We start from the raw sequence: 26745 nt of genomic DNA, 5'->3' as shown, positions 1-26745 counted from the left end.
ACACACTCTCTCTCTCGTTTGAGTTGAGACAATGATAGCTTATACAAATCCGATTTTTCATATTCGGAATCTAAAGCTTGAATCTTTCGTATGGAACATCATCATTCGTGCCATTGTTCAGAATGTTTCGCCACCGCCACGACATTCTCCGATCTCGGTTTACCTCCGTATGCGCCACCATTGCGTCAGACCTGATTTTCACACTTTTCCGTTTCTTCTCCCTTCCTTTGACAATCCTATTGATCTCCCTCTTGGGCAACGAACTCACGCTCAGATTCTTCTCTTTGGACTTGATCAAGACCCCTTTGTACGAACTTGTCTCCTCAATATGTATTCTTCTTGTGGCGACTTGACTTCAGCTCAGCGAGTTTTTGATGAGTCTGTCTCGAGGGATTTCCCGGCGTGGAACTCGCTGGTTAATGCATATGCCAAAGCCGGGTTGATCGACGATGCGCGGAAGCTGTTCGATGAAATGCCTGAGAGAAACGTCATCTCCTGGAGCTGTTTGATTAACGGCTACTTTACGTGTGGGAAATACAAAGAAGCGCTTCATCTGTTCCGAGAGATGCAGTTACCTAAACCAAACGAAGCTTTCGTCAAGCCCAACGAGTTTACAATGTCCACTGTGCTCTCGGCTTGTGGGCGACTGGGTGCGCTCCAGCAAGGGAAATGGGTTCACGCTTATATCGATAAATACCAAGTGGAGATTGACATTGTCTTAGGCACAGCTCTCATTGATATGTACGCCAAATGTGGAAGCCTCGAGAGAGCAAAAAAGGTTTTCAGTTCCTTGGGGTCCAAGAAAGACGTCCAAGCTTACAGTGCTATGATATGTTGCTTAGCTATGTACGGTCTCACAGATGAGTGCTTCCAACTCTTCTCTGAGATGACCACGGGTAACAACATCATAAACCCAAACTCTGTCACATTTGTGGGCATTCTCGGTGCTTGTGTACATCAAGGTCTAGTAAACGAAGGAGAATCTTACTTTACTATGATGACTGAGAAGTTTGGTATCACTCCATCAATCCAGCATTATGGTTGTATGGTCGATCTCTACGGAAGAGCTGGTTTGATTGAAAAAGCAGAGAGCTTTATAGCGTCTATGCCTATGGAGCCTGATGTACTCATTTGGGGGTCTCTCTTAAGCGGATCAAGAATGCTTGGGGATATCAAAACTTGTGAAGCTGCACTCAAGCGAATCATCCAGCTAGATCCTATGAACAGTGGAGCCTATGTGCTTCTCTCTAACGTCTATGCCAAAACAGGGAGGTGGATAGAAGTTAAGCGTATTAGACACGAGATGGAGGCAAGACAAAACTACTCCCCTCTCCTAACTCTTTGCTAAATACTGTTAAAAACAATTTCTGAAGTCTAACTACATCTCTCTACAGGTAAAGGGCATTAAGAAAGTTCCAGGATGTAGCTCTGTTGAAGTAGAGGGAGTGATTCACGAGTTTGTTGTAGGAGACGAGTCTCACAAAGAGAGCGAAAAGATCTACGCTATGCTCGATGAGATAATGCAGAGGCTAAGAGAAGCTGGATATGTTTCAGATATCAAAGAGGTTTTACTTGATCTTGACAAGGAAGGTAAAGAGATGGCTTTATCTTACCACAGTGAGAAACTGGCGATTGCTTTCTGTTTGATGAAGACAAGGCCTGGAACTCCAGTGAGGATCATCAAGAACCTCAGAATATGTGGAGATTGTCATCTTGTGATGAAGATGATCTCGAAGCTTTATAGAAGAGAAATTGTTGTGAGAGACTGTAACAGATTTCACCATTTTAATGACGGGTCTTGCTCTTGCAGAAATTTTTGGTGATACAGTGGCACCAATGTTTGGTTTGGAATAAATAATACACACATTACTGAATTTTGGATGTTAGACGAAACTAAAGAATAGCTAAGTGTATGATCAAAAGGATTGTAAAATTCCCACTATATAAGTTTTCTATATTGAGATAAATATCCATCATTTTTGATGTACAATTTATACATTAACGCCATTGAAAACAGAGGAGGCATACATACATATACACTCAGTCGAGAATTTTCAGTCAAAAACAAACGTATTGTTTTAGCTACAAGAACCAAAAAAGCCTATTTCAGAACTTTGCCAGAAAACTGCACCTGAAAATCAGATCGGGAAGTTACCAGTGACTGAGAAAGCTCCTCCGGCAGAGAAAGACGGCAAAACTCTATTTGTAACTTATACTTTCTATATCTACAAAAAAAAAAAAAAAGACAACACTGCCAAGAGAAAGAGCAACAAACGAACATCAGAGTTGAGTTTGAGTAAATAAATATAAGATCATTTCAAAAAAATGGCAAAAGAATAGATGAAACTCTTTCGTACCTCCTAAAATTTAGAAAGCCTATCCCCAGTACAGGGAAAGCTACTATAACTCCAAATCTTGTAATCTTATTATATCCTTTCTTTGTAAATACCCTACAGGGCTTATTTAGAATGAGAACAGTTTAAGATCTGCAGAAACACATCCAAATTAGATTAGCACAGACAGAAGAAGAACTTACTGAACCAAAAAGATATTGCAATTGATGTATCCATGACTGACCTGATACTGGGAGAACTATCTTTCACTGTCATTAAAATAGAAAATCCAGTACCAGAAGTTACATCTTCATTGCTCTGTATAATCCATACATGGTTCCTGCGTAATTCGTTGGGAAGGAAGCTTTATGATGTTGCCTTCGTGATTTTTCCTCGGTAGAATAAGAGAAGCATCTGAATAAGTCAAATGCCAAGATCCTTCCTTGGCCTACCAGAAACGTCTTCAAAGCGGACTCTGTCAACTAAACTCTTCTTTGTTTGTACAAATGACTACCGGATCCAAAGAAAATCCTGAAATGCCGTTTGTGAATGAATGGAAATGGACCCAGAGCAGCAAGGCAGCAGTGACTTTTTATCAGAACGTTGCCCCTTCTCAGTTTTTGCAAATAAGTTGCTTCATTTTCTCTGTCTTTCACCGGTCATTGGCCTTCATTGCAAGCTTCACTAAACGTAGCAGTCCCTCCACATCTTGAAAGTTATAATCAAGCGCGCTTTTAATGGATAGAATACCCTCTCCTTGTTGTTGGGCCTCCCCCAAGTTTTCAATACAAGCTGCTAGTGCCACACGTGATTTCCTTGAGGCATCCATTGCCAGATTTACGTCCTGAGCCTACAAACAGTAGGGTGTAGCCGAGATTAATCACACTGGCCTATGTTTATGACTTTCCTGGTTTTAATCACTCATCTTCCATTCAATTAACAAACAAATCTGTGGGGGATGAACTTGCAAGGGGCATTAATACACTTACAAATTGAAGCAAACGTAAAATATTAGAGCGGTTTTGCGCAGAAATGACGTGGTTCCCAGCAACTAAAGGAGAACTGATGCCCCTTGAGGTGCCTACTCGGTCTGCTGCTGCTGGATGGTTCACGTTATCGACATCCGAGGCCGAAGAAGAAGGAGACTCACCTAAACAGCAGTGACAAGAGCATTATAATGGGAAAGAATTTTAAGACATGGCTAATTAATTTGGCTATCTCCAACTTAGCTTACCTGGCGGAACCATTTGCAGAGAAGTCTGCAATTCATTTCGATATCTATTAGCACTTGTGTAGGAGGAATTAACCACTCTCATATATGCGACCTCCATACATTTGTAAGCCAGAGCAGCGGCTCCCATATCTTTAGACTTCTCATACTCATGGGCACAAAATCTATCACGAAAAAGATTTTAATGTTTACAACTGGCAAAGAAGGAATGAACGATGTTTTCCTTTTTCCTCACAAATGTAAATTACCCGCAAAGATTCGCTGTGCTACTATAAATCTTCATAGATTGGACCATTGTCTCTCCTTGTCTAGCACTCTCGTTGCTACTCATCTCCAAGAGAAAAGAACCATGAAGAAACTTAAGGCAAGCTTGGAAGTAAAACTCAATCTGCTCAAGGTTTGATACAGAACCCTGCAACAACAACAAAAGCAAGACCATGAGAAGCGAATACAAAAGAGAAAAGAGATTACACTGCAACTGAATTATGAGGAAAACCTTGAGACGGTCAGCTGTATGTTTCAAGTCTTTAGCTTCTTTTAAAGTATTATGGGCGGCCTGCGCATATGTTACTTCCTTTCGTAAGGGGCTTGGAGAAGGCTCACTTTTCCTTCTTATTTGGGATGTTGTCTTTGTCACATCATCAGCTTGAATATTATTATTTTCAGCTGAAGTGCTGCATTTATCGACTTTCTTACGGACAGAAAGCATAGACGAATCCCCTTGGACACCTCTGGATGGTGGCCTTGATGGAGAAGCTAAATCTGCTCTATCTCTATTACCCCTTTCTGATACTCTTTCGGAGTCGTAAGGTTTTGGAATGTTTGGTCTCACGACCATATCTGCTCTACTGTCAGGACTACCATCATATATTTTCCTTTCAATATGTCTCGGACCATCCCGTAAATCAGACCTAATGCTTTGGTTCTTGTCTTTGGACCGAGAAGATGAACCTTTTCCTGACTTCTTTGCCAATGAATCATTGCTACGTCGATGATGATCGCTAGACTGCTTTCCTTCACCAACAATATGATCCAGTTTTCGAGGTATATCCTTGTGGCCACCATTCTCATAATTAGCATCGAGAGAAGAATCAACGCGCTCTTTGGTTTTCAAAGATCCTTTATCATCCCAACCATCAAGCACGGAAGACTCATGGGATCCATGTTTGTCCTTCATCCGCGTTTGCGATCTATCACTCCCACCACCATCTTCCCCTTCAGCATCTGAGAATCTTCTGAAACTACCTGCTGCAACGACGTTAGCATCATCAGATTCTTCTTTCTTCTTTCTCGCAGATATACCTTTCTCGGGGTTGGAAATCCTCATAGGTGAGGAAGACACCGACTCAACAGGCGAACATTTAGCTTCCTGGGAGCTGTTCCTGGGTTTATGAGAATCAGAAATCTTAGAAGAACTTGAGGTGGCTGCGATTGAGTTCTGAACATGTCCATACTCTCTTTTCAAATTATTTCTATTTTTCTTTTCCAACTTCCCATTTCCTTGAGAGTAACTAGGCTCTCTTTCTTCATTACGAACTCGAGCTTTCTTTCGCTCATGATTTTCGTCCTCACTGTAAATCCTCGAACCATGGCTTTCTCTGACTTTCCTCTTCTTAATTCCCCCAGTGCTATTGCTATTTCCCGTGTCTGACGCCCCTCCTTCCTCTTTTGGCATTTTGGAGGAGACTCGAGGCTTGGGCTTTATATCTGCTGAAGTGACAGGGACACCGCTACTCGAGGTAGGACGTCCATTTCCATGTTCAGGTTCATCAGGAAACAGAAAACTTTCAATCTTCATTTTTTTGGACAGCATAGAACTCTCTAGATCTGTTTTTCTTTTGTTATTCACCTTCAAGGTTTTCGACTCATCAGAGTGGTGATCCACTGTTTTTCCTTTCTCTTTCTGTTTCTTTATTTGCCTCGCATCCTCGGCCAAATCGCTAAGTCCATGCGAATTTTGAATACCATTTCTTGCCGATATATGGATGGCCTTGTTAGTTTCTGCAGTTCGAGAACCTTCTTTATCCCTTCCATTATCTATCTTTCTGAAACCCTTTTTCTTCTTCTTTGTGTTGTCATCTCCCTGGTTAAACTGAAGCTTAGGGCCACTGGGGTTACTCTGCATTGGAGCCTGACTCTCAGGGTAAGGGATCTGATACATTGCATACAGAGCTTTCGTTGTTTCTTCTTCAGGAACATTGCAATAGTTCAGTCCAGGCCTAAAGCACGTTATCATAAAGAGATTCAACTTTTCTTAGTTCCTCATTCCGAAAAAAAGTAGGACCAAAAACAGATCACCTCATATATCACACCGACAAAATAATAGGACCAATAAAAGAGAAAGAAAAAAAACTCACAGCCAATTAAGCATTGTGCACATCCATATCTTAGGAAGGTCTTCTGGGACGACGCCAAAAGGAAGAAGCCGCCACTGTCCACATTTGTCACAAGCAACCCAATGATCTTGTATGATCATCGGATTTGCTTTCGGAAGAGAAGCATCAGAACCAAGTGTTCTCAATACTGGCTCAGGACCAACATTCATAGATTCTGCCAGCGGGAAGCTTGATTTTTCAGGCATATCTTCTAAGGCCGGAAGTCCCTTTTCTGACATCCGACTATCTTTTACTGCAAATGAACAATTCTGTTCCTCTTCTTCTTCAGAGTCCCCTATGTCTCCAAAAAAGTCTTTGTAAGTGTCCTCTGCTTTTTTGCCATCTTTTTGTGGTTTCAAGGCTGCCACTTCCTTCTTCTCAGCTTGACCATTCATCTTAGTCTCAAAAACGACAGAGCTTTGCTGTTCTTTGAACTTTGATGAAGACTGTGGCTCCTGTTCTGTCCTATCATACTTCAGCTTTCTCAAAGGATGTTCTGGCTCCACCTTATGACCACTTTTCGGCTTTGAAGCACTCGGTTCCTTTTTGACTGATTCAGAAGCCTTGCTTCCTTTGTATTTGCCAACTTTCCTTGGGTATCCTGAAGCATCATCGTCACCAAATTTAGTCATTTTGTCTTCCCGAACACTTCCAGTAGAACTAGTCTTTGGATTCTCATGATGCGTCCCAAGATCTTTATGGCTATTTAGACCCCACAATCTTCTGTCGCCATCACCCACCATTTCGCCCCTAGCAGTGCCATTGTAGTTTTCCTTGGATGCATCAAATAATTTACTACTGGCTGTTTCTCTTTCCGCAGCAGTAGGATATGATGTGTTTGTTTCCATTGGCTCCTTGACAGTGGTATCAGTTCCATCGAACAGGCCCTTCTTACTGCGAACATTCATCTCCGCCGAAAAGCTGCTCCTCTCCACAACCTTTTTTTTCTTCTCCACTGATGGTTTCTCTCCAGCCTTCTGAGGTTCCAAACCGTTCGCCATACCATAAGAACTCTCATTGGAAAGCCTGGGTGGAGATATATACTTATATTCCTTTTCTGATTTTTCCCTTTCAACGAATCGAATCAGATCATCAGAGAGAGGAGATAGCAAATGACAATGATCCACAGGAAAGGAAGTCATCACCTGCATATAAGAATATATCAGCACGATAAGCATACAAAGGAGACTGTTTCAGTATTGGTGTAACAAAACAAACTCACATTAAGAATACTGGTGGGAGACTCCATAGGAGAAAAACCTTGAGGTTCCCCATTCATCCCTTCACTACCTGAAAGACTTTTATTATCTAATGACAAAGAAGGTGAAACATCAAGTCCAAGGCCACTGTATATCGCAGCAGCATTCTTTTCCGTGGATAAACCATCTGATACCATCTTTATCCGAAGCTTCAGAGAGTTCTGTTTACTGAAGACACCCGGTTTCTTGGTTGCAGATTCCTGTCTGGAACTAGAATTGGGTTTCTTGGATTTCATTGATTTTTTGGGGTTTCCAGAAGAAGTAAGCCCAGATTTTGCCTTTTTAGGAACACTAGACGAAGCTGCGTTGCCACTCTGAGACTGAGAGTAGGAAATAAGGTAAGAGAGTAAGCATTACAGCATTTACAAAGAGCAAACAAAGAGAAACAATATACCTCTCCTAGTAAGTTGTTTGGGGATCTAGTCCCTATAGAACTCTGAGGTTTTGCTGGTGTCTTCGGGTGAGACCAAACAGGGGAACGCTGATAAGTCGGTAAGAAAGAGCCATAGCCACCATATTTCGCCCCTGTAATCAAATTCAAAGGACTAGTTTCACACTTTGTGGACCAACCAAGAAGAAAAGTTGCTGCCACACATCAACATACCAAGATTCTCTGCTGAAACACCGCCCTCGAAGTCTTTCTGGAAGTGTCCAAGAATGTGATGAAGCTTCTCATCCTTGAAATTAAACAATAGAAAAATGAAGTCAACAGCCGAAACATAGATTACTTCCCTGATAATAAATTTTAGACTCTAGGATGAGGTGAATATAAAAGAAAAAGATTTCAAAATCTCTCTGTGTGGACAAATTTCCAGCAAAATTGTAACCGATAAGATGTAAAAAAAATCAATCGAATACACGCGGCGCGAATTCGGAAACTAAAGAATTCCAAATAGAAGAAGGGTAGAGATAATAATCCTTGAAGTTTAATCACTTGACCAAACTAAAATGCGCAATTAAGGTGGTGTTTTGTTACAATTGAATCATAATGGAACTACCAAACAAAGTAATTACCATATAAACTGCATATACACATACCACACAAGTATATATATCCCTACCCAAAGTGATGATGGAATATTATAATTCAAAGAGACCAGACTAGGTAACACAGAAAACACTGCAACATTAACACTTGCACAATTCATAATTCCAGTTTTCTCAATTAAAAATAGAAAATAAAAAATCCTAGATAAGCTGAGAAGAAGAAGGTCTCTCACAATGTAAGAGAGATCGCTATCAGGGTCTATGCTACCACCACCGTAATCGTTAGTAATATTGTAAGAGCAAGCCTCTCCTTCTTCAAGTTCAGACTCCTCCATGATTAAGTATCTAAATACTTCTAGTAGCTTAACCTCGAACGAAAACCCTAGAGTTAAACAACCCTAGCCCCTTTGTAACATTGCAATCACCCAAAGCCCCAAAAAAAAAAAATAAAAAAAATAAAAAATCAAATCAGACCCGAATCCTCCCTAGAATTAAAACGACACCGTAACACAAAAGTGTTCCCCCACCGATCAACGAATCCAACCCAAATCGAACAACCTCTAATAAGGATCAAAGTTATAAAAAATCCCGATCAAAGCGACATACACAGCAGACAAAAGTAGAAGAAACCCAGAATTATTATGATATAAACAACAAACAATTAAAACAGCAGTATCGGCGAATTCAATTGAAGGAAAAAAAAAACAATCGGATCGAATGAAAGCAGAATTCAATTGTGTGTATTCTATTTCTGATTGCCTCTCCCCCCCCCCCCCCCCCCCCAAAGGATCACAAAATAAAAAATAAGAGAGTATCGATCTCTCTTTGTCGCTGGGTAAAATCAATTAAGCAACCCCCAGCCCTAATCCAAACCCAACCCAACCAAAAAAAACAAAAACGTAAGAAGAATCTCCCGGGTTTTTGTTATAGGGCAGCCGCGGTTTATTATTTTTTCCCCTATTCTTTTATTTATTTTTATTTATTATGTTTCCATTTTTTCTTCTCTACGTGTAACAAACTTAATCAAAGTAACAATGTAAGAAATATTTAAAATATAGTATATGACTAGATTTTCACCCACGGTATACCGCGAGGCAATTTTTTCTTAAAATAAAAATTTAAAATTTTAAGTTATAATTGTTTGTTGATTTTGTTTAGTGTTTGAGATTGTATATTTGTATTTAGATTGTTAATTTCAGGGTTAATTCGTGATATATTGCATGATATTTGTTTTTTACATAATCGTAATTTAATTAAAAAATTTAATATTCTAATATAGATGATATTAATAAAATAATGATATGATGAACACCGAATTAATAATATTTTAATTTATATTTATATCAACCCAAATTTGTCCTGCTATATAATCCGTCAGATGATATTTAGAACTAAAATTTATTTAAAACAATTTTTTGGCATAAGCATTTAATTTAGTATTTACTTAAATTACTTTAGTAACCCACGAGATAAATTTTACTTTTACATGTTACATTTTTACGAATACCTGATTTATTTTTAAAGTTAAATAATTTAATTTATTGTATTTTTAAAGATTTAATCCATAAATTGATATATAAGTAATTTGTAACCTATTATTTTAAAATTTTAATATTTTGAAAATAATTTAAACGTCAGAATAAGTTTTAATTAGCAAATAAAGAGCATCATTGTAATGAAGAAGTCATATTTCTGATTTGTTTAAGTAAATACGATGATGGTTATGTTCTGTCAGTAAAAAAAAATATTAGACGAAGAGTTGTTAGTTTTGGTAAAATCCGACGAAGCCCCGGCGAGTCTCGGTTTCTACTCTCGGCGACTCCTTTTCCGACACCTTTGTTGCCAAAAATATGAGTATATTCGTATTAGAAATTTTTATTTGTCTCATATACTCTGTAATAGACGAATTTTGGGAACAAAGATTGCATTTTTAAAAAACACACATTTTTAAAATTGGGGCTGATTTGTAAATAAATAAACATGATAATGACTCATATCTATGTAAATAAATGATTTTTATTCGTAGGTGACCCGTTAAATCACAACAAAATAAAGTGCACCACATATTTCCAAGCTAAGGAGACATGGCTAGTAACTATGTTAATAAAATGTTGTCGTTGTGTAGGTGACCCTTAACAACAAACTAAGTAGACGCAGCCAATCATCATCCTCAGCATGCTATAGTTAGAATGGTTAGTTAATAATAATGACTGTTTGCGTAAATATTTTAACTAAAGTCTAAATTTGAGAAAGTAAGTCGTTTTTTTTGGATGATAAACAATTTAATTTGAAACATGAAATTATACACTATAGGATCTGGTAAAACAAATGAACCATCTAATTATATGTTTACGTTGGTGTACATTACTTTACATAGAGTCTTACTTTACGTTTTTGTTATAATATATAATCTTGTTATAAATAATATTACCACTTGCTTTAATATATAATCTTGTTATGAAGATGGACAATTACTACCATCAATGATTAATATAATTACAGAGTTTGAAAGTTAGTTCAAGAAGAGATTAATAATATGTTCTCAAGCGGGAGCAAAACATTATCACAAGTGATAACTTCTAAATTAATAATTCAGATTGGAGCGTTAAATGAAGAAGCAACGTTCGATTTCATATAGGACACATGAAAATGGTTAGTACCTCATTTATCCCTGATAGTAACAAACTTTAGGATTAAGAAAGCATAATTAGGTGGATACATGATCTTTATAACTCGATTGCTACTCAAACATAAAAATTAGAACTAAAAACAAAAATTATCATAAATTAACATAGATTAACAAAACAATATTATAGACGATAAAATATACTTCAACCGAAGATGATAAAATATTGCCATTAGAGTAATTAAATTTTGCTTGCTTTTGCTATAGAGGAAGTGTTTATCGTGTTTAGTGAGTTTAGATGTTGAGTCTTATTTATAGTATTTTGAGAGGGAACGAAAATCTTGATGACGAAGTTGAAAAAAATCTTCACCAAATAAAATTTTTGAAGCAAAATTAATTGGTTTAAACATATATAATAGAATATGCTAGTAACGTTTATTTTGACAATATATTACAATTTCCAAAAAAAGAATAAAACAGAATTTGAAACCGACTCTTAGCAATATATGGAAAGATCTAATATTGGTTTCCTTTTTTGCAGATATTTCGAAAGTAAATTAATGTCGATTGTTTGTTTCACACCGAGTCTTAGCAATATATGGGAAGATCTAATTAGAAGAAATAAGAAGAGTAATAAAGATTGATTGCCATATATATAAATCATATATAGAAAGAAATTCGTAATTAAAGAGAGCGAAAATTTTGGAAGAGAATCGTATATTACACTGATTTTGTTTGAAACCTAATTTAACAAATAATAAATTATAAATTAAAAATATTAAATACAATGGCAGTCTTGTAAATAGGTGGTAAGTTCAGGATTTATTTGCTAAATGTACTTGCAAAATGTATATATAGATATTGTCAAAAATATGATGGAAAATAAACTGATCTTTCACTTTCATTGTCCTTTTTAGTTTATGAGATCAAATATCTATACTAGCTTTTTGCTGGTTGTCTGAAATGTGAAAAGGCGCGTGAAAGAGAGATTTATGGTGCCTTGTTTTTTAACTGTTAATTTTCTTTGCCTTACACATTTTTTTTCACTAATATAGTTGTGGAATCAAACATACGTACGTGAAACTAATGATATATATTTATGGTTCAATTCAAAGATTGTATTTGTTGGACCTACAGTGATGATTTAAGGATGTTTGATCGATTTAGATATGTCCATGAAATTACTAGAACAAAAATAAGAAACGATGTCCAAATTCCTAATTTATATTACTTTCTCTGGTTTTTTTGGTTGTCAGAATTAAGTTATTATTTTATATTACTTATCATTTTATGTTTCATATTACTTGTCGTTATATATATATATATATATATATATATAATAAAGCACCAAACATAAAAACTGTATTAAAAGGAATATTTGAAACAACACAAATTCAAAACATAAATATTAAATAGTTTAATTAAAACACTAATAATATTATATATTTATATGTATCATGAATATATATTTCTAAATTATTTATTTATTAAGTTTCTAAACTAAAATTTTTTTTTGGTTGTGTTTCCAAAAATGAAATAGAATTTCCATCATGTTTTCAAACATAAATTTAAAGGAATTGTGTTTTCGTGTTTTGTTTCCATATTTTTCACAAGTTTCCGTTTTTGAAACGTTTCGAAAATGGGAAACGGATCTTTAATTTCTGTTTCTTCGTATAAATAATTAAAAAATATTCGTGTCAATCTAAATTTATAATTACGGTAAATTTATTGATTAATTAAGTTGTGTTACATAATGGTTTAATTCGTTGATTGTGATGGTTTAATTTCTGAATGGCTTCGAGAAAATGTGCAAATCTCTCACATACTAAATAAAAGTAAAGCATTAGGTTCTTCTGTAATCCATTAAATAGGGGCGAATTTCATATTGTGATGATGATACGAGGGAGGCGACTTATCACTTATCGGTACACTCACTCTTTAAAGATGGCTGATTGCTTCGTTTAATAATTTAGGAGATAAAACTAAAAAACTACTATAAAGAAATGAAGAGCTGAAGACAGAAAATTAAACGTATAGATGAGACTGTTGCCAACAAACAAACAAAAACGTGAAGAGACAAAACTACTATCTACAAAAACAGGGTTCTCCTTTGACGCGGAAGAAAGTGGTTGCACTACTCAGCGGCGAAGCTTGGGTATATACGGAAATGCCACGTGCTATGAAGTTGGAAGTACATCGTACTTATAACACATAATATATAAGATCGCCTCTATACTGAATATGCATCTACGCATTGTAAGTAAAAGATATCATTTAAAATGTAAATTGTATAAAGCAGTTTTGGCTTCAACACGATAATATAGTTTTCATACTCAACCATATAGGTAAGGTAACGCAAGTAACAACAAGTGGGGATGAGTCAAGCTTGAGGACAAAAAACTGACGAAATTACCCCATCGTTCGTGTGGATAACAGGATAAGGACCAAAAATAGTAATGCAGACGAGTCGGTAAATGGGTAATTTCGTCCACACAGTGAACAATTCTCATATCAAAGTCAAAGACATATCTCTCTACGTTAAGAGTCAAACACGTTAAATGCGTGCTCTCACGCTCTCGAACACATCTCTTTATTGTTCACCAACTTCGCTAAGACATGTGTCTTCTTTTTTTTTTCTTTCTGTCTGTTACTATTTTCTTATATTTAACATTGTTCTTATCAAATACAGTAATTAAAGAAAAAATGTTCTGGTAAAGAAAAATAAAAGTAAAAACATTACTTTAATAAGAAATTACTTAAGCAATACAGTAATACCAAAATATAAACACACAAGATGCTGAAAAATGAAAACAGAGGATCAACATGTCAGCCTTTAGCCCTTTTACAACCGAGCTCTTCTAATTTCCACAATGGACCACTTCCTATATTAGTTTCATAGTATTGTCTTCAACTCTTCATATTACATAATTGTTCCAATTTTTTTTTTTTTGTTCCACTCAATATACTGAGGGGCGGAATGATAATTTGCTTATCAATCTGATTCATCTTCCTCCTCCCAAACCCAACAAAGGCCCGAGTGAGAGCTTACCAAAACACAGCGAAAGATTTTAAAGCCGCACGAGGCCAGCCAGGACTTGGGCTTAACGAACGCCAGCGAGATTTTCTTAACGGGATAAATCTACTGTTGCAATATCAACATCTCCGTGAGCCTCTTCTTTTCCTTGTTTCCAGAACCAAATGCATTTGGGCTTAGAAAACGGATCTGTTTTTTTTTTTCTTTAGGATTTTATCATCAGTTTTGGTCGTGATTTTGGTGTATCCTAAAAAATCCCTGGCGCTTGTTGCTATCACATTCGATTTTATAGACAGAGATTTGGAAGAGAGGTTTTAGGATTTAGGGTTTTTATGTATCATGTCAAACTTGTTGTTATACTGCCGACGGTTTTGTCTGATATCTTCTTCGCGTCCGTTTAATTCCGGAGACTCTGTGTCCGTTTCGAAATTTCTCACTCGGTTTCTACTGAGAAGAAGAACACTGTGTTCAGTATCAGAAGGAGGGGAAACAGATGAGGTTGCCAAAGAGAAGAGACCATGGTTAAAGTCGTTTACTGTCTCATATCTCGTGAACTCATGCGGGTTGTCATTGGAATCTGCCAAGTCAAAGTCCAGATTCGTAAAGTTGTCATCTTCAGAAAGACCAGACTCTGTACTCACACTGCTCAAGAAAACTGGCTTCACCAATGAGCAGATCATTAGGGTTGTCAATTCATTCCCCAGTATTCTGATAGTGAATCCAGAGGTTGTGCTCTTACCAAAGCTCATGTTTTTCCGTTCAATCGGGTTTTCGAGCTCTGATACGGCGAAACTGATCTCAAATTGTCCCACAACGCTGTCCCTTAGTTTGACCAAGAGGCTGATCCCTTGCTATGATTCCCTCATGAGCATACTCGGCGAGCAAGAAAATGTACTTAAATGCTTGAGACGTGGTTATTGGATTTTCACATTGGACACTGCCAAGTACTTGGCTACGCGGCTATCCCTCTGTCGGGATCTTGGAGTCCGGGACCAAAGCATCAAGAGACTGGTCCAAAATGGTCCACTCGTGTTCTTCTGCTCCGAGAGAAAGTTCAACGAGGTCCTAAACAGAGTTCGCGACTTTGGTTTCGACCCCAAAAAGATGTATTTCGTTCATGCTATGTTGGTTTTTTTTCATGTTAGTGAGTTCGCTGTGGAACACAAGTTTGGACTGTACAAACAGTTTGGTTGGTCCAAAGACGATTGCGTGGCGGCACTCATGAGATTCCCAAATTGTGTGAGGATATCGGATGAGAAGATAACGGGAACCATGGATTACCTCATTAACAATGTGGGTCTCCCGCCTGGTGCCATTGCTATGCAACCTTTTCTTTTGGGTCTGAGCTTGGAGAAGAGAATCAAACCAAGGAACGTTGTGATCTCTGAGCTTCTGTCTAAAGGGTTTGTCAAGAAAGAAGATTTGAACTATTTCCAGATTCTTAAAATTAAAGATTGTGTGTTCGTCGATAAGTATGTTCGGAAATTTCAGCAGGTTTCCTTCTAATGTGAATTATGACATTATTGTCATCTGTTTTTGATTGATGCTGTCAAAATCATAATGTTTCTCATGTCATCATTTTTAGTTTATAATGACCCCAATGCTTAAAGTTTTGAAGACAGTTTGTTGTAGACAACCAAAGAGCTAGTTCTCTTCAGTTTTCAGATTAATGTCAATACATGCCGAACAATTGTAAACTGTGTTTCCGGCAAAAGTAATAACTTTAGAAATTCTTGTTTTTAGAATGGTTTGTCCAACTCGGTCTGGGTTTGGTCTAGTTATGCCCACCAGTACAGCTAATTGTTCATAGAATCATTTAATTTGTAAGGATACATATAAATAAACAAAAATATTAATTATGATGTGTGTACAAAGTTTCATTTGAGTATAATTTCAGGATTTATCCATAAGTAGGAGAAGAAGCAGCTACAGACTCGGAGAGTTCTTCCATGAGTTCCTTTTGTTCCAAAGCAGCACAAGCCTGCAATAAGAATTATACAAAACCTTCTTTAAGGTCCGCAACATTAACTACTATAAAGGTAACATAAAAGTTTAAGGTTTAGGACCTGCACTGCGTCCTCTAAGGCACCATCAAGAAATGTTGGAAGCGGAAAGTTCATCTTTAGCCTATGATCAGTCACTCTACTGTCCTGTAATTTTCAGACATCATAAGCAAAACAGAATTCATCATGTTTTAAAGTGAGGCTCTGAATCCGTGTATTACCTTATAATTGTATGTTCTTATCTTTTCTGAACGAGCTCCAGTCCCAACCTGATTCCACAAGAATTGACATAGAGCAGAATAAGATGAAATATTCGATGATCAACTTGAGTTTAGATGGACTCTGGGAATAGTAAAATGAAGTGGACCTGAGATTTCCTTTCATTCCTTATCTTCTCTTGTTGTTCCCTTACTTTGATTTCATACCTAATATATAGAAATATAATGTATCAACAAGAAAAGACTAAAGTGGGAATTGATAGAGGAAGAAGAAGAAGAGCAGAGAGATTGCTCCTTGAACGTTGCTTACAGTTTTGCTCGCAGAAGCTGGAAAGCACGAGCCTTGTTCCTAATCTGAGTCCTTTCTTCTGTACAGAAAATGCGTATACCTGATGGTTTGTGGAATAGATCTATAGCCGTCTCCACCTTGTTCACATTTTGCCCTGTACCAAGACCTCTTTTCAGTATTATTAGCAAAAGAAATGTAAGAGAAACAGAAAGTGAATGTCTTTAGCATAACCTCCAGCGCCGCCAGATCTTGCAGATGTAAGTTCAATGTCCTTTGGGTCAATCACCACTTCCACTTCATCAGCCTATAATAACAAGAGAAACAAAGCAGAGATGACAGTTTTGGACTGGTCACCAAGTTTCAATCAGAATATCGAAAAATGCAACATGTGAAAGCTAGTTTACCTCTGGCATGATAGCTACAGTTGCTGTAGAAGTGTGTACACGGCCCTGTGTTTCTGTTTGAGGAACACGCTGGACTCGATGAACACCAGATTCATATTTGAGCTTGCTATAGACACGATTTCCTTTAATCTCCATCACACACGTCTTGTAACCCCCATGTTCAGCCTTATAAAAGTAAGAAGATCAAAAGCTGTATGTGTGAGTAAGATGTCTCTAAGTTGTTATGCTCTACTGCAATTTTTCATAACACACTCCTTAAAATGCCAAAAGAAAACCAAAGAGCATCTTACCTCCGAGCATGAAACCATTGAATACTTCCAAGAGCTGCGCTCGCTGTACCTCTGATACATCCGCACCTGCAAGCAAAAGAATAATGCAAAGTAGATTGATTCACTGTAGAATCTCTAAGTTTTCATTTATTGCACTTGCACCTCACAGCCATGAAATATAGGAACAATCACATTTTTTTTGAAATAGGGTTGAAATAAAATGGTGAACTACCATCAGGTTGCGTTAAATTCTAGGCATTCCCTATCAGAAGACATTAAAATCAGATGAAGGGCAGAAGATATAAAATAAAGGAAAGCATGTACCTACAAGGTCACCAGTCCAAATTGCAGCTTCATCGCCACCAGTTCCTGCTCTAACTGCAGACTCGTCCAGAAGTCGATAAGTATAAAAATGGAGGGAAGTGCGAGCAAAAGGCAGTTTTACAAATAATACTACTTGTCAAGATAGAGTTAGTCAGTTACCTTCGAGCAATATGTTTCTGGCATCAAGAGGATCGGAAGGAAGAAGTAACACCTGACACAAGCAAACACAAGGACACACCTTAAGGATCCGAATCAGCTGCCAAATAAATAAGCTATGGAACCAAGTCCAAGAGCATTGCCTAGTTTAAGATGCTGAAGGACAAGGGTATAAACCTTAAGTTGTTTTTCAAGCTCCTCAATTTCTTTAGAAAGAGAGTCGATTTCACTTCCTATCATTTCAGCCATATCTTCATCATCCCCAGCCTCTTTCGCCAAAACTGAAGCAATAAACCAATCAAAACAAGCTTCCTGGTATACAAAATCAAAAGGAGAAGACTTGAAGAAGATACCTTTGCTTTCTAATAACTGCTTCTCACAGTCCTTGAATCTCCTGAAGACTGATACAACCTACAATTAAAGTAGTCAATTTCAAGAAACCCTAGGAAAAAAATATGCAATTTTGAACAACTAAAAGAAAGTGCAAATACCTCATCAAGCTCGGACATGGACTGTGCCAGTTTTTGGTACTCAGATTGATTCGAAACAACATCTGGGTCGGCTAGTTTCACCTAAAATTAATTCAAAACCCATAAGATGATGAACAAAAAAAACACTCATTATTAATACAAGAAGTGTAAGAACATACCGACAACTCCTGCCATGTCTTCTCAACAGACTCCATTTTCCTAATGAGGTAAGGTTCCTAAAATTCCCAATAGACAAATCATCGAACAATTAACAGACTTTGACAAAAAAAAAAACGAACAATGGGAATCATGGGATGGGAGTTAAGAATCACTTACGGCCATACAGACGAGTCGCTGAGTCCTGCGAGACGGAGAAGGCGGCCACAAGGCTAAACATACTCCTGCCGGTGACTGCCTCGAACGCAAAGTGAAAGGTAAAGAATGATGATGAGGAAAGGCTCGAGCCGTAGGATTCGTCGTCATCGAGCTATTCATTGTTCTAGAGAGGTGGAAGAAGACGAGTGGCGCGGGAGTTGCCGCCGGATAAGAAAAAGGAAAAGCCTTTTAGATGATGAGAGACGTGTTTGGCTGCTAGTACTAAACCATCCTCACCACCACAGTAGAAACCCTTTTACTTATTGAGCCTTTAAGCCCATATATTACCAAAGTAGAAACCCTTTTGGTTTACAGGGCCTTGAAGCCCTAATTCTCATTCTCAGTTTCACTTGGCCCAATGGAAACCTTCTGAAACGTCCGGAGGTAATCGATTCCAGTTTAGTTTCTGTTAAGTCGGTGGTCAGGCCCTCAATTTCGTTTTTTTTTCCCGGCGACGATGTCGATCTACAGGATCGCTAGAGCATTACCCTTCTCCGGGATCTTCAGGTTCCTCCATTTGTTTTCTCTTCTCTTCCTTTTTGTACTATTAGATTTCTATCTGTGTATCTCGTCGGAATTGACGATTTGGATATTTTAATTTCTATCAGAAATAATTTTAGGTTTATTTTTCGTTTAGATTACAACTTTGGGGTAATGCTTTCTACAAGGAAAGATCTATATTTGTGTGTGTGTGTTTATTATGGTGAAATACACAAGGTTTTATATTACAACAGGCAACTTGAGAAAGAAGCTGAAACTGTGATCAATGTTCTTCGACCTGGACCTTTGGGAATCATAGAGCACAAGTTCTCGGCTCAAGAGATTCGGGAGGCAAAAGCTACAGTATCTAGAGCTGTTGATAGTTGGAGAAGACATTCCGAGGTAGAGCATGCGAATGGCCTTTTAAAAGATTACATTTATAAGTGAAGATGAAGAACAGAAGAAGTGAGTTAAAATCTTTACTTCTGTTTGTTTTTTCTTTTTCTTGGCTGATGATGAATAAAAAAGGCCTTTCTTCTTGTTGAACAATCTTTATAGAATCAATGCAAAAGCAAATCTTTCTCTTTTTATTGCTCGTAAGTGCTTACATAGATTGTTTTTTTATTGCTCGTAAGTGCTTACATAGATTGTTATAACAAGTATAAGTAACTGAGAGTACAAGTTCTTGATCTTAGTACAAGGGTTGTGTAACTACAGAGTTGCACTTGTTGAAAACATATCCGTGCATTGTAGAAACTCGAAACCCGACTCAGAAGAAAACAAAAACAAAGAAGAGGCAAAAACAACTATATATCTTATTCTATCCTAGTTTGCATTTGGAACTTTCTTGCCTTCTGTTACACCCATATGGCTCCGGCTCTTCTTAGCAACGCTGCTAGTTGGTTCTTGACTTGGAGAGTCATTACCTGGTTAGCACCACCAATTAACTGTTGTCCTATGAACACAGCTGGTACACTGGGCTTACACCCCATCTGTACTAATGCCTTCTCGATTTCCTGACCGTTTGAGAATTGATCTAGCTCGTAGACTGTCATCTTCGCCCCAAACCCTGAGATCAGTGTTTGAATTGAGTGGCTCATGCAGCAAGAGCTTTTGCTGAAGATCACCACTGGTTTGTCTGCAACTAAACTTTTGACGCTTTCCATTTTGATGTATAGTAATGGTGATACAAATGTAAGGACTTAAGTGTGACTGTGTGTGAGAGAGAACTAAAGGATCCTTATGTTTGTTTTTTTGCTTTGATGCTATTACAAAGTAAGCCTATTTATAGAGTTGGATATGTAGAGGATGGTAAGATTGCATGAATCAGATCTTTGTCACTACTTTACTTCCCTACTAGTGATGTGTCCTTTGGCGTTCTCTAAAAACTGCATGAACATAGATTCTTTCGATTTTGATATCAGGACCAAGTTGCATATACAGTTCATGTACACTTTTTTTTCCTAATTACGGAAATATCCTTGTCATATGGTTTGTAGTGATCCACGATCCACGGATCCAGGGAGGTATGCAACAGTGTGATCATGTACAATCTATAGTGCTTTTTTTTTTTTTGCAATACTATCTTTTTGCTTTTGATGCATCCACTGAGGTGAAGATTGGATTATGGTTTATCCAGTTAGATGCCTATCTTTTCAAGCAACAATAGATTCCCCACAAGTTTCAGGCTCTAAAGAAACGGAAAGCAAGAAAAACAAAGAAAAAGGCTCGTCTTTGAGCTGCTTTTCTGCTAGTATGACCTGGAGTCTAGAGAGCAAGTGAGTGATATCAAACACAGTTCTTGCTTTTAGCTTTATTACTCTATTGTGATAACCATTTTTCATGTTTGAATCACACAACATATCTAAAATGTGAGAGTTGGTTAAGTAACTCTTAAAGAGTCTTTTGTTGTTCCTTGCGTTTTGAAAGCATGATTCTGACACCAGATTTGGAAATCTACAGAAATGAAAGAATCTTTGGCAGATTCGTGATAAGGCCATGTGTCCATTTTTTCACCATGATTGAAATAGCAAATTTATGGGTGATAATAAGCATAGATTCTTCAACTTGTGTACCTTACATTCCCTTTTCAGATCTCTAGAACTGTCTGCCAAAAATTGGCTCGCAAAATTGTTCAAAGGTCATCATATGTTTTCTTCAGTGTCATTTTCTCCGTACAATGCTACGTAATCTAAAAACCTGCAACTGTAGTGTAGAAGATAATAGATTATGCTTCGCCCTTGTACCAAAGGAAAACTTCCAGTTACAGATTGTTTTTCTCAAATCCAACAAACACTTAACGAAGAATGAATTTTCAGTAAAACTTTTGATACAAAAGTATTTTTCTTAAAAGCTTGAGATAAAAAAAGTCCATCATCCCGTGATGTTGGGGATGGGCACGACGGAGTTGTAATGCTCCCCGAGACCAAAAGCATGCCTGTGATACGATAACATCAGACTCGAGTCATCACTGGATTTATACTCTTTGCCCATTACAACATCTGGAAACGATCCGGAAAACACCATTATGTGTTTCCTCAAACAATGTGTTAACGCTCCAAGCTCCAACTGCCCTCCCCAAGCCGCGGTTGACTCGACTTCTCTGCAGTATTTCTCAAACCGCTCTTCAGCAGATCCCTCGGACTCAGACACAGTTTCTGACAAGAAAAACGGGAGAAAATCGGGTTTGTGGTCTCTCATGTAGGAAGCAGCCATTTCTCTTAGCTTCTGGTAAGAGTAGGGAGATGCACCGCCTGAGCGAGTGGCAAGCTGATTCTCAACAGCCCGGTAAAGGCAATGCCCGTCTGGTTTTATCTCACTGATCGTTAGTCCCAATGGTTTGAGCTTCTTCTCAAGCTTTTGGTTCTCAATCATACGATCACTTGTTACATGGCTTTGCTCCTCTTTGATTCTCTGCTCTCTGTCTGCTTCTTCTTTAGCCCGTTTCTCGCGCCTCTTCACGCTCTTGCTGGGCTTTGAGTGCTCTTGTTGAGCAGTGACTGAGACTCCGGCAATAGCTCTCACTAGAGTGTCCATGTCTCCTTTTTTCTCACTAGTTTCGTCCTTGGCAATGCTGCTACTGCTGCTGCTGCTGCTAAAACCTTGTGAGCCGAGCTCTTTCAACTGTTTCTCCTTGAGCTTTGTGGAGAGCTTCGATATGTCTTCTTCGACTTGCTTCTTCTTAGCCTTTTGTTCAGCTTTGCTTCCTTTAGCAGCTGCCTTTTTCAGCTCTGTCTCCTTGTTCTGTAGTTGTTTTATTTCTTGCCTGCAAGAGACAACATCATGAATTAGCATCAATCACTCATACTGTTTAATAATATAAACTTGAAAAAGCAAGAAGCATTGTCAATTTTCCAAACAACAGTACCTGTGCCGAGCAAGCATCTCATCAACAGTTTCATGCGAAGCATCCAAGGGTGTTTCTTCGGATACATTATCTCCAGATGTATTACTGTCTGCCATATGAGAAGCCTATATGTATATATATATAAATAAGCTACAATGTCAAGATAATAGAGATACCAAGAACCTTCAGAGAAAGAGCAAGTGAACAAGTGACAGTCAACCCCACAAACCCAATTATCTAACCAGACGTAATTTGGTTTAGACTGCAGACAAATTCAATCCAAAGAACATAATAACTCTGGAGACAAGACCAAAACCCCCCAACTACTTAAGAAGTATTCCACCAAATTCACTGAGACCTAACACTAAAAACATAACCCAGAACCAAAAAAAATGTAAAAAACCAAACTTTATGTCATTCTATCTATGAGAGAAAAGCTAGAGCGTGCGTTGAATTAAAAAAAGGGATCGACTATATCAAATAATGAGAACGCGAGAGAAAGGTTCCGAGTTCATACCTTTTGATCGTAGGAAGAGAAGAATCAAGAAGCTTAGTGTAATTTAGGGTTTACGGTTCTCAGGCGACAAAAGCATTAAAACTAAAAAAAAAACAAGAATAAAAAGGAAAATGGGCTAATGTTAAGGATGGACGCAAATTATGGGTCAAAAGGCCTTATCAAAGCGAGCCTCATGGGCTTTCTTAATCCACAGAACCCTCCCTGTCGGTTAGAAGGTTTTTATAGAATTTTCGAAAAAAGAAGAAAAATATAATTATTTATCGTCGTGTTATTAGAGGCTTATCGAATCAGTTTGGAACCTAAAATCTTTGGCAAGTAGAGACGCCGATATGTTATTCTGTCAACGCTTATGGTTATTACAACAAAAAAGAAGAGAAAGTTAAAAAGAATCAATCGATAAAACGAATCCATATGGACGGCCGAGATGTGAGGGTGACCTAAAATAACAAATATCAAAAACTTGCATGAGGGGCCACGTAGTTTTGGTTTTCCGACAACTGGAAATATTAAAATCTAACCTACTATATTTACATAGGTGAGGATATTTATAAGAATATATATCTATATTTATAGTAAATTAAAATAAGATTAAAATATATAAATACGAAAAATGTTCGTATGTTTTGTTTGAAGATCGATGCTCGGATGGCCTAGTGGAGGAGAGTGAGTGTCTTAAACTGAAACTGTAGTTTTGGTTGCCTAAGCATATTTGGCCATAAAACACTAGGAAAGGGGCAACTCCCATTTGGCAAGAACAAAATGTGTTAGCCATCTTATTTATGGGTTATCAATCAAACCCAATATAGTACGTAATAGGATCGCATTGGATTGGCAAACATATGATTTTCGAACCGATGGTTTGACTGTTTACTGTACAACAATGAACGTAAAAGGTTCTTATCATAAATGTCAACCCAATAATTTCAATAAAATAGTCGATTTCAGAATATGAGAAAGAAGGAATATATGTCTAAATGGGTTACAGTGAAACAAAACCAGTAGGCGACACATGGACAGGCTAGTATCTTCATTTACACACACACATTTACATATATCATTTATGCACTGGAATATATAACTTTTTTGTTATACATTGTCAAATTATTTATTCCTTATTACCCACGCACAGATATTATACATATGTATGATTTGTGGAGTGGGGTCAGATTTGGATAAACTTCTTATCTCAGATTTTTCTCCATGTCAAAGATGACGCAACAGTCACCACTCACCACCAAATCTCTGCTCTTTTTTTTTTTCTCTTAATTTGCATACACTTCAAAATTTTAATTTTATTACGAAATTCATGCATCTATCTACCAATTATTATTGCATATAGATTTTTGTCGTCCACGTTTAGTGCCAACATATACGAGATGATTTTGTCTAGTAATGGCTTTATCTTTTTTCAGGTAACTAGACTTTATATTATAGATACAATTAATTATGTTAATGACATTATTATATTTATTAACAAAACGCATCAACTATCTCCTTTTTGTTCATGCCACATTACAGCAGATTGTTAACCTTCCACGTTTCCACTATAAAAAAGGAATAACATATGAATGTTTTGGGTACGTGCATGATGCTACTGCCAAAGACAGCCATGGACCGAAAGTAATATAACTCGTCTCTCAATTAATTTTTTGATATAATATATATTGTGAGTTATAACTTTAATTAGTCCCATCTTACTATAATAAGTCCATTGTAAGAATAATTTCATTAAAAATCAACTAAATAACTAAACAGGAACAAGTGTCTCCATCACCGAAATCATAATAAGGGTAAGCATTTTTTTCTTATCCAAAATTATATCACAAAGAACTTAACCTCTTTCTAGGAAATTTTAATTTTGTTTGTGGGGTACTTCAATTACAACATATATCTCGTGTGGGGTACATTTATATATATATATATATATATATATATATATATATATATATATATTGCCCATTGTATCTTTATTATCGGAAGAAAAGCCCAAAATAAAATAATCTAAATTCTTCCACAATAACCATTATAAATAACGGCTGATCCAAGCATATGTTCAACACAACATAAGCCTTTCTCATCACAGAAAACAACACGTGATCACCAACTTTTTCTTGATCATCGCAAATGGAGAGAATAAGAGATTTGTCGTCGAAGAAAGCGGCGGTGATATTCACAAAGAGCTCATGTTGTATGTGCCATAGCATTAAGACGCTATTCTACGAACTCGGAGCTAGTCCGGCGATCCACGAGCTCGACAAAGACCCTGAAGGCCGTGAAATGGAGCGGGCTCTACGTGCCCTCGGCTCATCAAACCCGGCGGTTCCAGCTGTTTTCGTTGGAGGAAGGTACATCGGATCAGCCAAAGACATCATCTCGTTCCACGTCGACGGCTCGCTCAAGCAGATGCTTAAAGACGCTAAGGCCATATGGTTATAGCTTCCGATTATCGTGCATGTATGTATACACCTATCTATATATGTATATGTATGCACATGTATTCTGTCAATAATTAATCGATGTGCTAAAAGCGCATTTATAATATACATAATCGGGAGGGAGCATAGTTGTATTAAAATGCTTTGCTTCCTTCGCATGGATTGCTATGTTATAATAATTTATATACATGTATCGATGTGTATATGTATGTTGACTTACGTTGTACGGAAAAAAAGACAAGTTGTACCTTTAAGCACAGTGTAACATTAGTGTAGCACGTAAAGAGTAAACTCAAATAATACCACTACTGAATGGAGGTTAGTGTTATCGTACTATAACGAATGAGTATATATTTATCTAATAGCAAAGGATCGGGATGATAATTTGATAGATCGACGACGTGACAAGACAAAGGATGATTATCAAGAACGAATCATACACGTATGTGAGTACTATAGGATCCCTTATCTTTGGTGAATCGAAAAAAAAGAGAGATTCTCATACACTTCAAAAGCTCCGCCCACAAGTCATCGGAACATATATAGAACAACTCTAACTAAAAGTCTAAATCATGTGGTCGGCGAACATTCACGTTGCATTGCAAATTTTATCGAGTGATGGAACGATTTCAAAAATGTTTACACATTAAACCATCATTTGTTGACGCAAGATATATATATAGAAATCTCCTCTAAATTTGTTTCGACCACTTAAATCATCGTAAAATTTTGGTTGGTGAGTACATACGAATTACGAAACATATACAAACCAAACTTTTGCAGTTAGTTAATTCTGTTCTATACGTAAGATATCGTCAGGGTAAAAAAAAACATTTTGGAAAATAATGATACGTTACGAACATACCTGCGATTGGACGACCGTTCTACACGTATGTAGATACGTCCTTGTAGAGTGACGGCAAGAGCAGAATCAAACATGAGTGTAAGTGTGTGATGAGCAACGAATATTAGTCTTTAAGCAAGTTGGTGGTAGGGGCGCACAATAAGTAAGGGAATACTCAACTACATATTACATGTAGTTGATAGATATATATGATCGATCACCGAAAGCTCGAATCCCGTTTTGGCTATTCATTCTTCTTTTTTTGGCCGAAGGATTCAATCACTGACCTATAATTAATGAGGTATCGGAGGAATCTGGCGTTAATATATTGACAATCCCACATAGTGTCGCAGTAATTTGGCTTCACAGTGGTGTCCATTATTTGTCGATCCGTATATCTAATCAGATCATTTTTAAAAAAAAAAGACTGAACGATAATCATAAGAAAATATTTATTAATTAGAGAAACAAAGTAGTAATGTAAATATGAATGTTAAGAGATAGATTAATTCTTGAAAAAAATAGAATATCATCCTGCTAATCAACAGTTCAACACCAACACCGGTCAGCCAAATTGTTTTAAAACGAGAGAAAGTACAGCTTGGGCACTTTACATGATGTTGTTAGTTTAAGGTTAAATCAAAGGTAAACTTGTTAGTGAAGAAATATATAATATATCAAAAGCGAATAAACGAAAAACTTTTAAAATATAAGCTTCACTCTGAACGATGATCATAGGAAAATATTTATTAATTAGAGAAATTAAACAA

At 37.1% G+C, this 26745-nt stretch overlaps 8 protein-coding genes across 9 annotated transcripts; 4 read left to right on the top strand and 4 right to left on the bottom strand.

Annotated features, from left to right (window-relative positions):
* The first annotated feature begins 8 nt into the window (after positions 1-8).
* On the top strand, positions 9-1967 carry LOC104704126 (pentatricopeptide repeat-containing protein At3g62890). The gene is made up of 2 exons (XM_010420258.3): positions 9-1309; positions 1395-1967. The coding sequence occupies exons 1-2, from the start codon at positions 32-34 to the stop codon at positions 1821-1823; spliced, it is 1707 nt and encodes a 568-aa protein (XP_010418560.2). The 5' UTR covers positions 9-31; the 3' UTR covers positions 1824-1967.
* LOC104699594 (cysteine-tryptophan domain-containing zinc finger protein 3) lies at positions 1926-9206 on the bottom strand. Its single transcript, XM_010414920.2, has 12 exons — positions 8419-9206; positions 7803-7875; positions 7593-7723; positions 7162-7518; positions 5922-7084; positions 4061-5783; positions 3813-3976; positions 3568-3728; positions 3323-3483; positions 2578-3183; positions 2358-2486; positions 1926-2251 (listed from the first exon to the last, which is right to left on the bottom strand). Exons 1-10 carry the CDS (start codon positions 8518-8520, stop codon positions 2986-2988), a joined length of 4233 nt encoding a protein of 1410 aa, XP_010413222.2. The 5' UTR covers positions 8521-9206; the 3' UTR covers positions 1926-2251; positions 2358-2486; positions 2578-2985.
* Positions 9207-13695: 4489 nt separating this feature from the next.
* On the top strand, positions 13696-15464 carry LOC104699593 (transcription termination factor MTERF15, mitochondrial-like). The gene has a single exon (XM_010414919.2). It carries the CDS (start codon positions 14185-14187, stop codon positions 15349-15351), a length of 1167 nt encoding a protein of 388 aa, XP_010413221.1. The 5' UTR covers positions 13696-14184; the 3' UTR covers positions 15352-15464.
* Positions 15465-15636: 172 nt separating this feature from the next.
* LOC104699591 (peptide chain release factor APG3, chloroplastic) lies at positions 15637-18818 on the bottom strand. Of its 2 annotated transcripts, none has more exons than XM_010414918.3 (15): positions 18315-18818; positions 18158-18214; positions 18000-18080; positions 17862-17919; positions 17686-17789; positions 17512-17563; positions 17357-17406; positions 17050-17115; positions 16760-16924; positions 16587-16659; positions 16377-16509; positions 16216-16273; positions 16070-16117; positions 15912-15995; positions 15637-15826 (listed from the first exon to the last, which is right to left on the bottom strand). In XM_010414918.3, the coding sequence occupies exons 1-15, from the start codon at positions 18471-18473 to the stop codon at positions 15746-15748; spliced, it is 1269 nt and encodes a 422-aa protein (XP_010413220.2). In that variant the 5' UTR covers positions 18474-18818; the 3' UTR covers positions 15637-15745. The 2 variants fall into 2 exon arrangements, with proteins under 2 accessions (XP_010413220.2, XP_087313942.1); XM_087457816.1 differs by having other exon boundaries at positions 17353-17406; positions 18315-18548.
* LOC104699589 (uncharacterized) lies at positions 18717-19419 on the top strand. The gene is made up of 2 exons (XM_010414916.3): positions 18717-18860; positions 19088-19419. Exons 1-2 carry the CDS (start codon positions 18811-18813, stop codon positions 19278-19280), a joined length of 243 nt encoding a protein of 80 aa, XP_010413218.1. The 5' UTR covers positions 18717-18810; the 3' UTR covers positions 19281-19419.
* Positions 19396-20102, bottom strand: LOC104699590 (monothiol glutaredoxin-S6). Its single transcript, XM_010414917.3, has one exon. The coding sequence runs from the start codon at positions 19997-19999 to the stop codon at positions 19691-19693; it is 309 nt and encodes a 102-aa protein (XP_010413219.1). The 5' UTR covers positions 20000-20102; the 3' UTR covers positions 19396-19690.
* Positions 20103-21044: 942 nt separating this feature from the next.
* Positions 21045-22969, bottom strand: LOC104699588 (OVARIAN TUMOR DOMAIN-containing deubiquitinating enzyme 5). The gene is made up of 3 exons (XM_010414915.3): positions 22697-22969; positions 22201-22304; positions 21045-22098 (listed from the first exon to the last, which is right to left on the bottom strand). Exons 2-3 carry the CDS (start codon positions 22293-22295, stop codon positions 21207-21209), a joined length of 987 nt encoding a protein of 328 aa, XP_010413217.1. The 5' UTR covers positions 22296-22304; positions 22697-22969; the 3' UTR covers positions 21045-21206.
* A 1718-nt stretch (positions 22970-24687) lies between these two features.
* Positions 24688-25385, top strand: LOC147940682 (glutaredoxin-C11). The gene has a single exon (XM_087456636.1). The coding sequence runs from the start codon at positions 24821-24823 to the stop codon at positions 25130-25132; it is 312 nt and encodes a 103-aa protein (XP_087312762.1). The 5' UTR covers positions 24688-24820; the 3' UTR covers positions 25133-25385.
* The last annotated feature ends 1360 nt before the right edge of the window (positions 25386-26745 follow it).

The sequence above is a fragment of the Camelina sativa genome, chromosome 7 (assembly GCF_030686135.1).
Source record: "Camelina sativa cultivar CO46 ecotype springtype chromosome 7, ASM3068613v1".
Taxonomy (NCBI): domain Eukaryota; kingdom Viridiplantae; phylum Streptophyta; class Magnoliopsida; order Brassicales; family Brassicaceae; genus Camelina; species Camelina sativa.
This window is presented reverse-complemented; position numbering and strand designations above follow the sequence as displayed.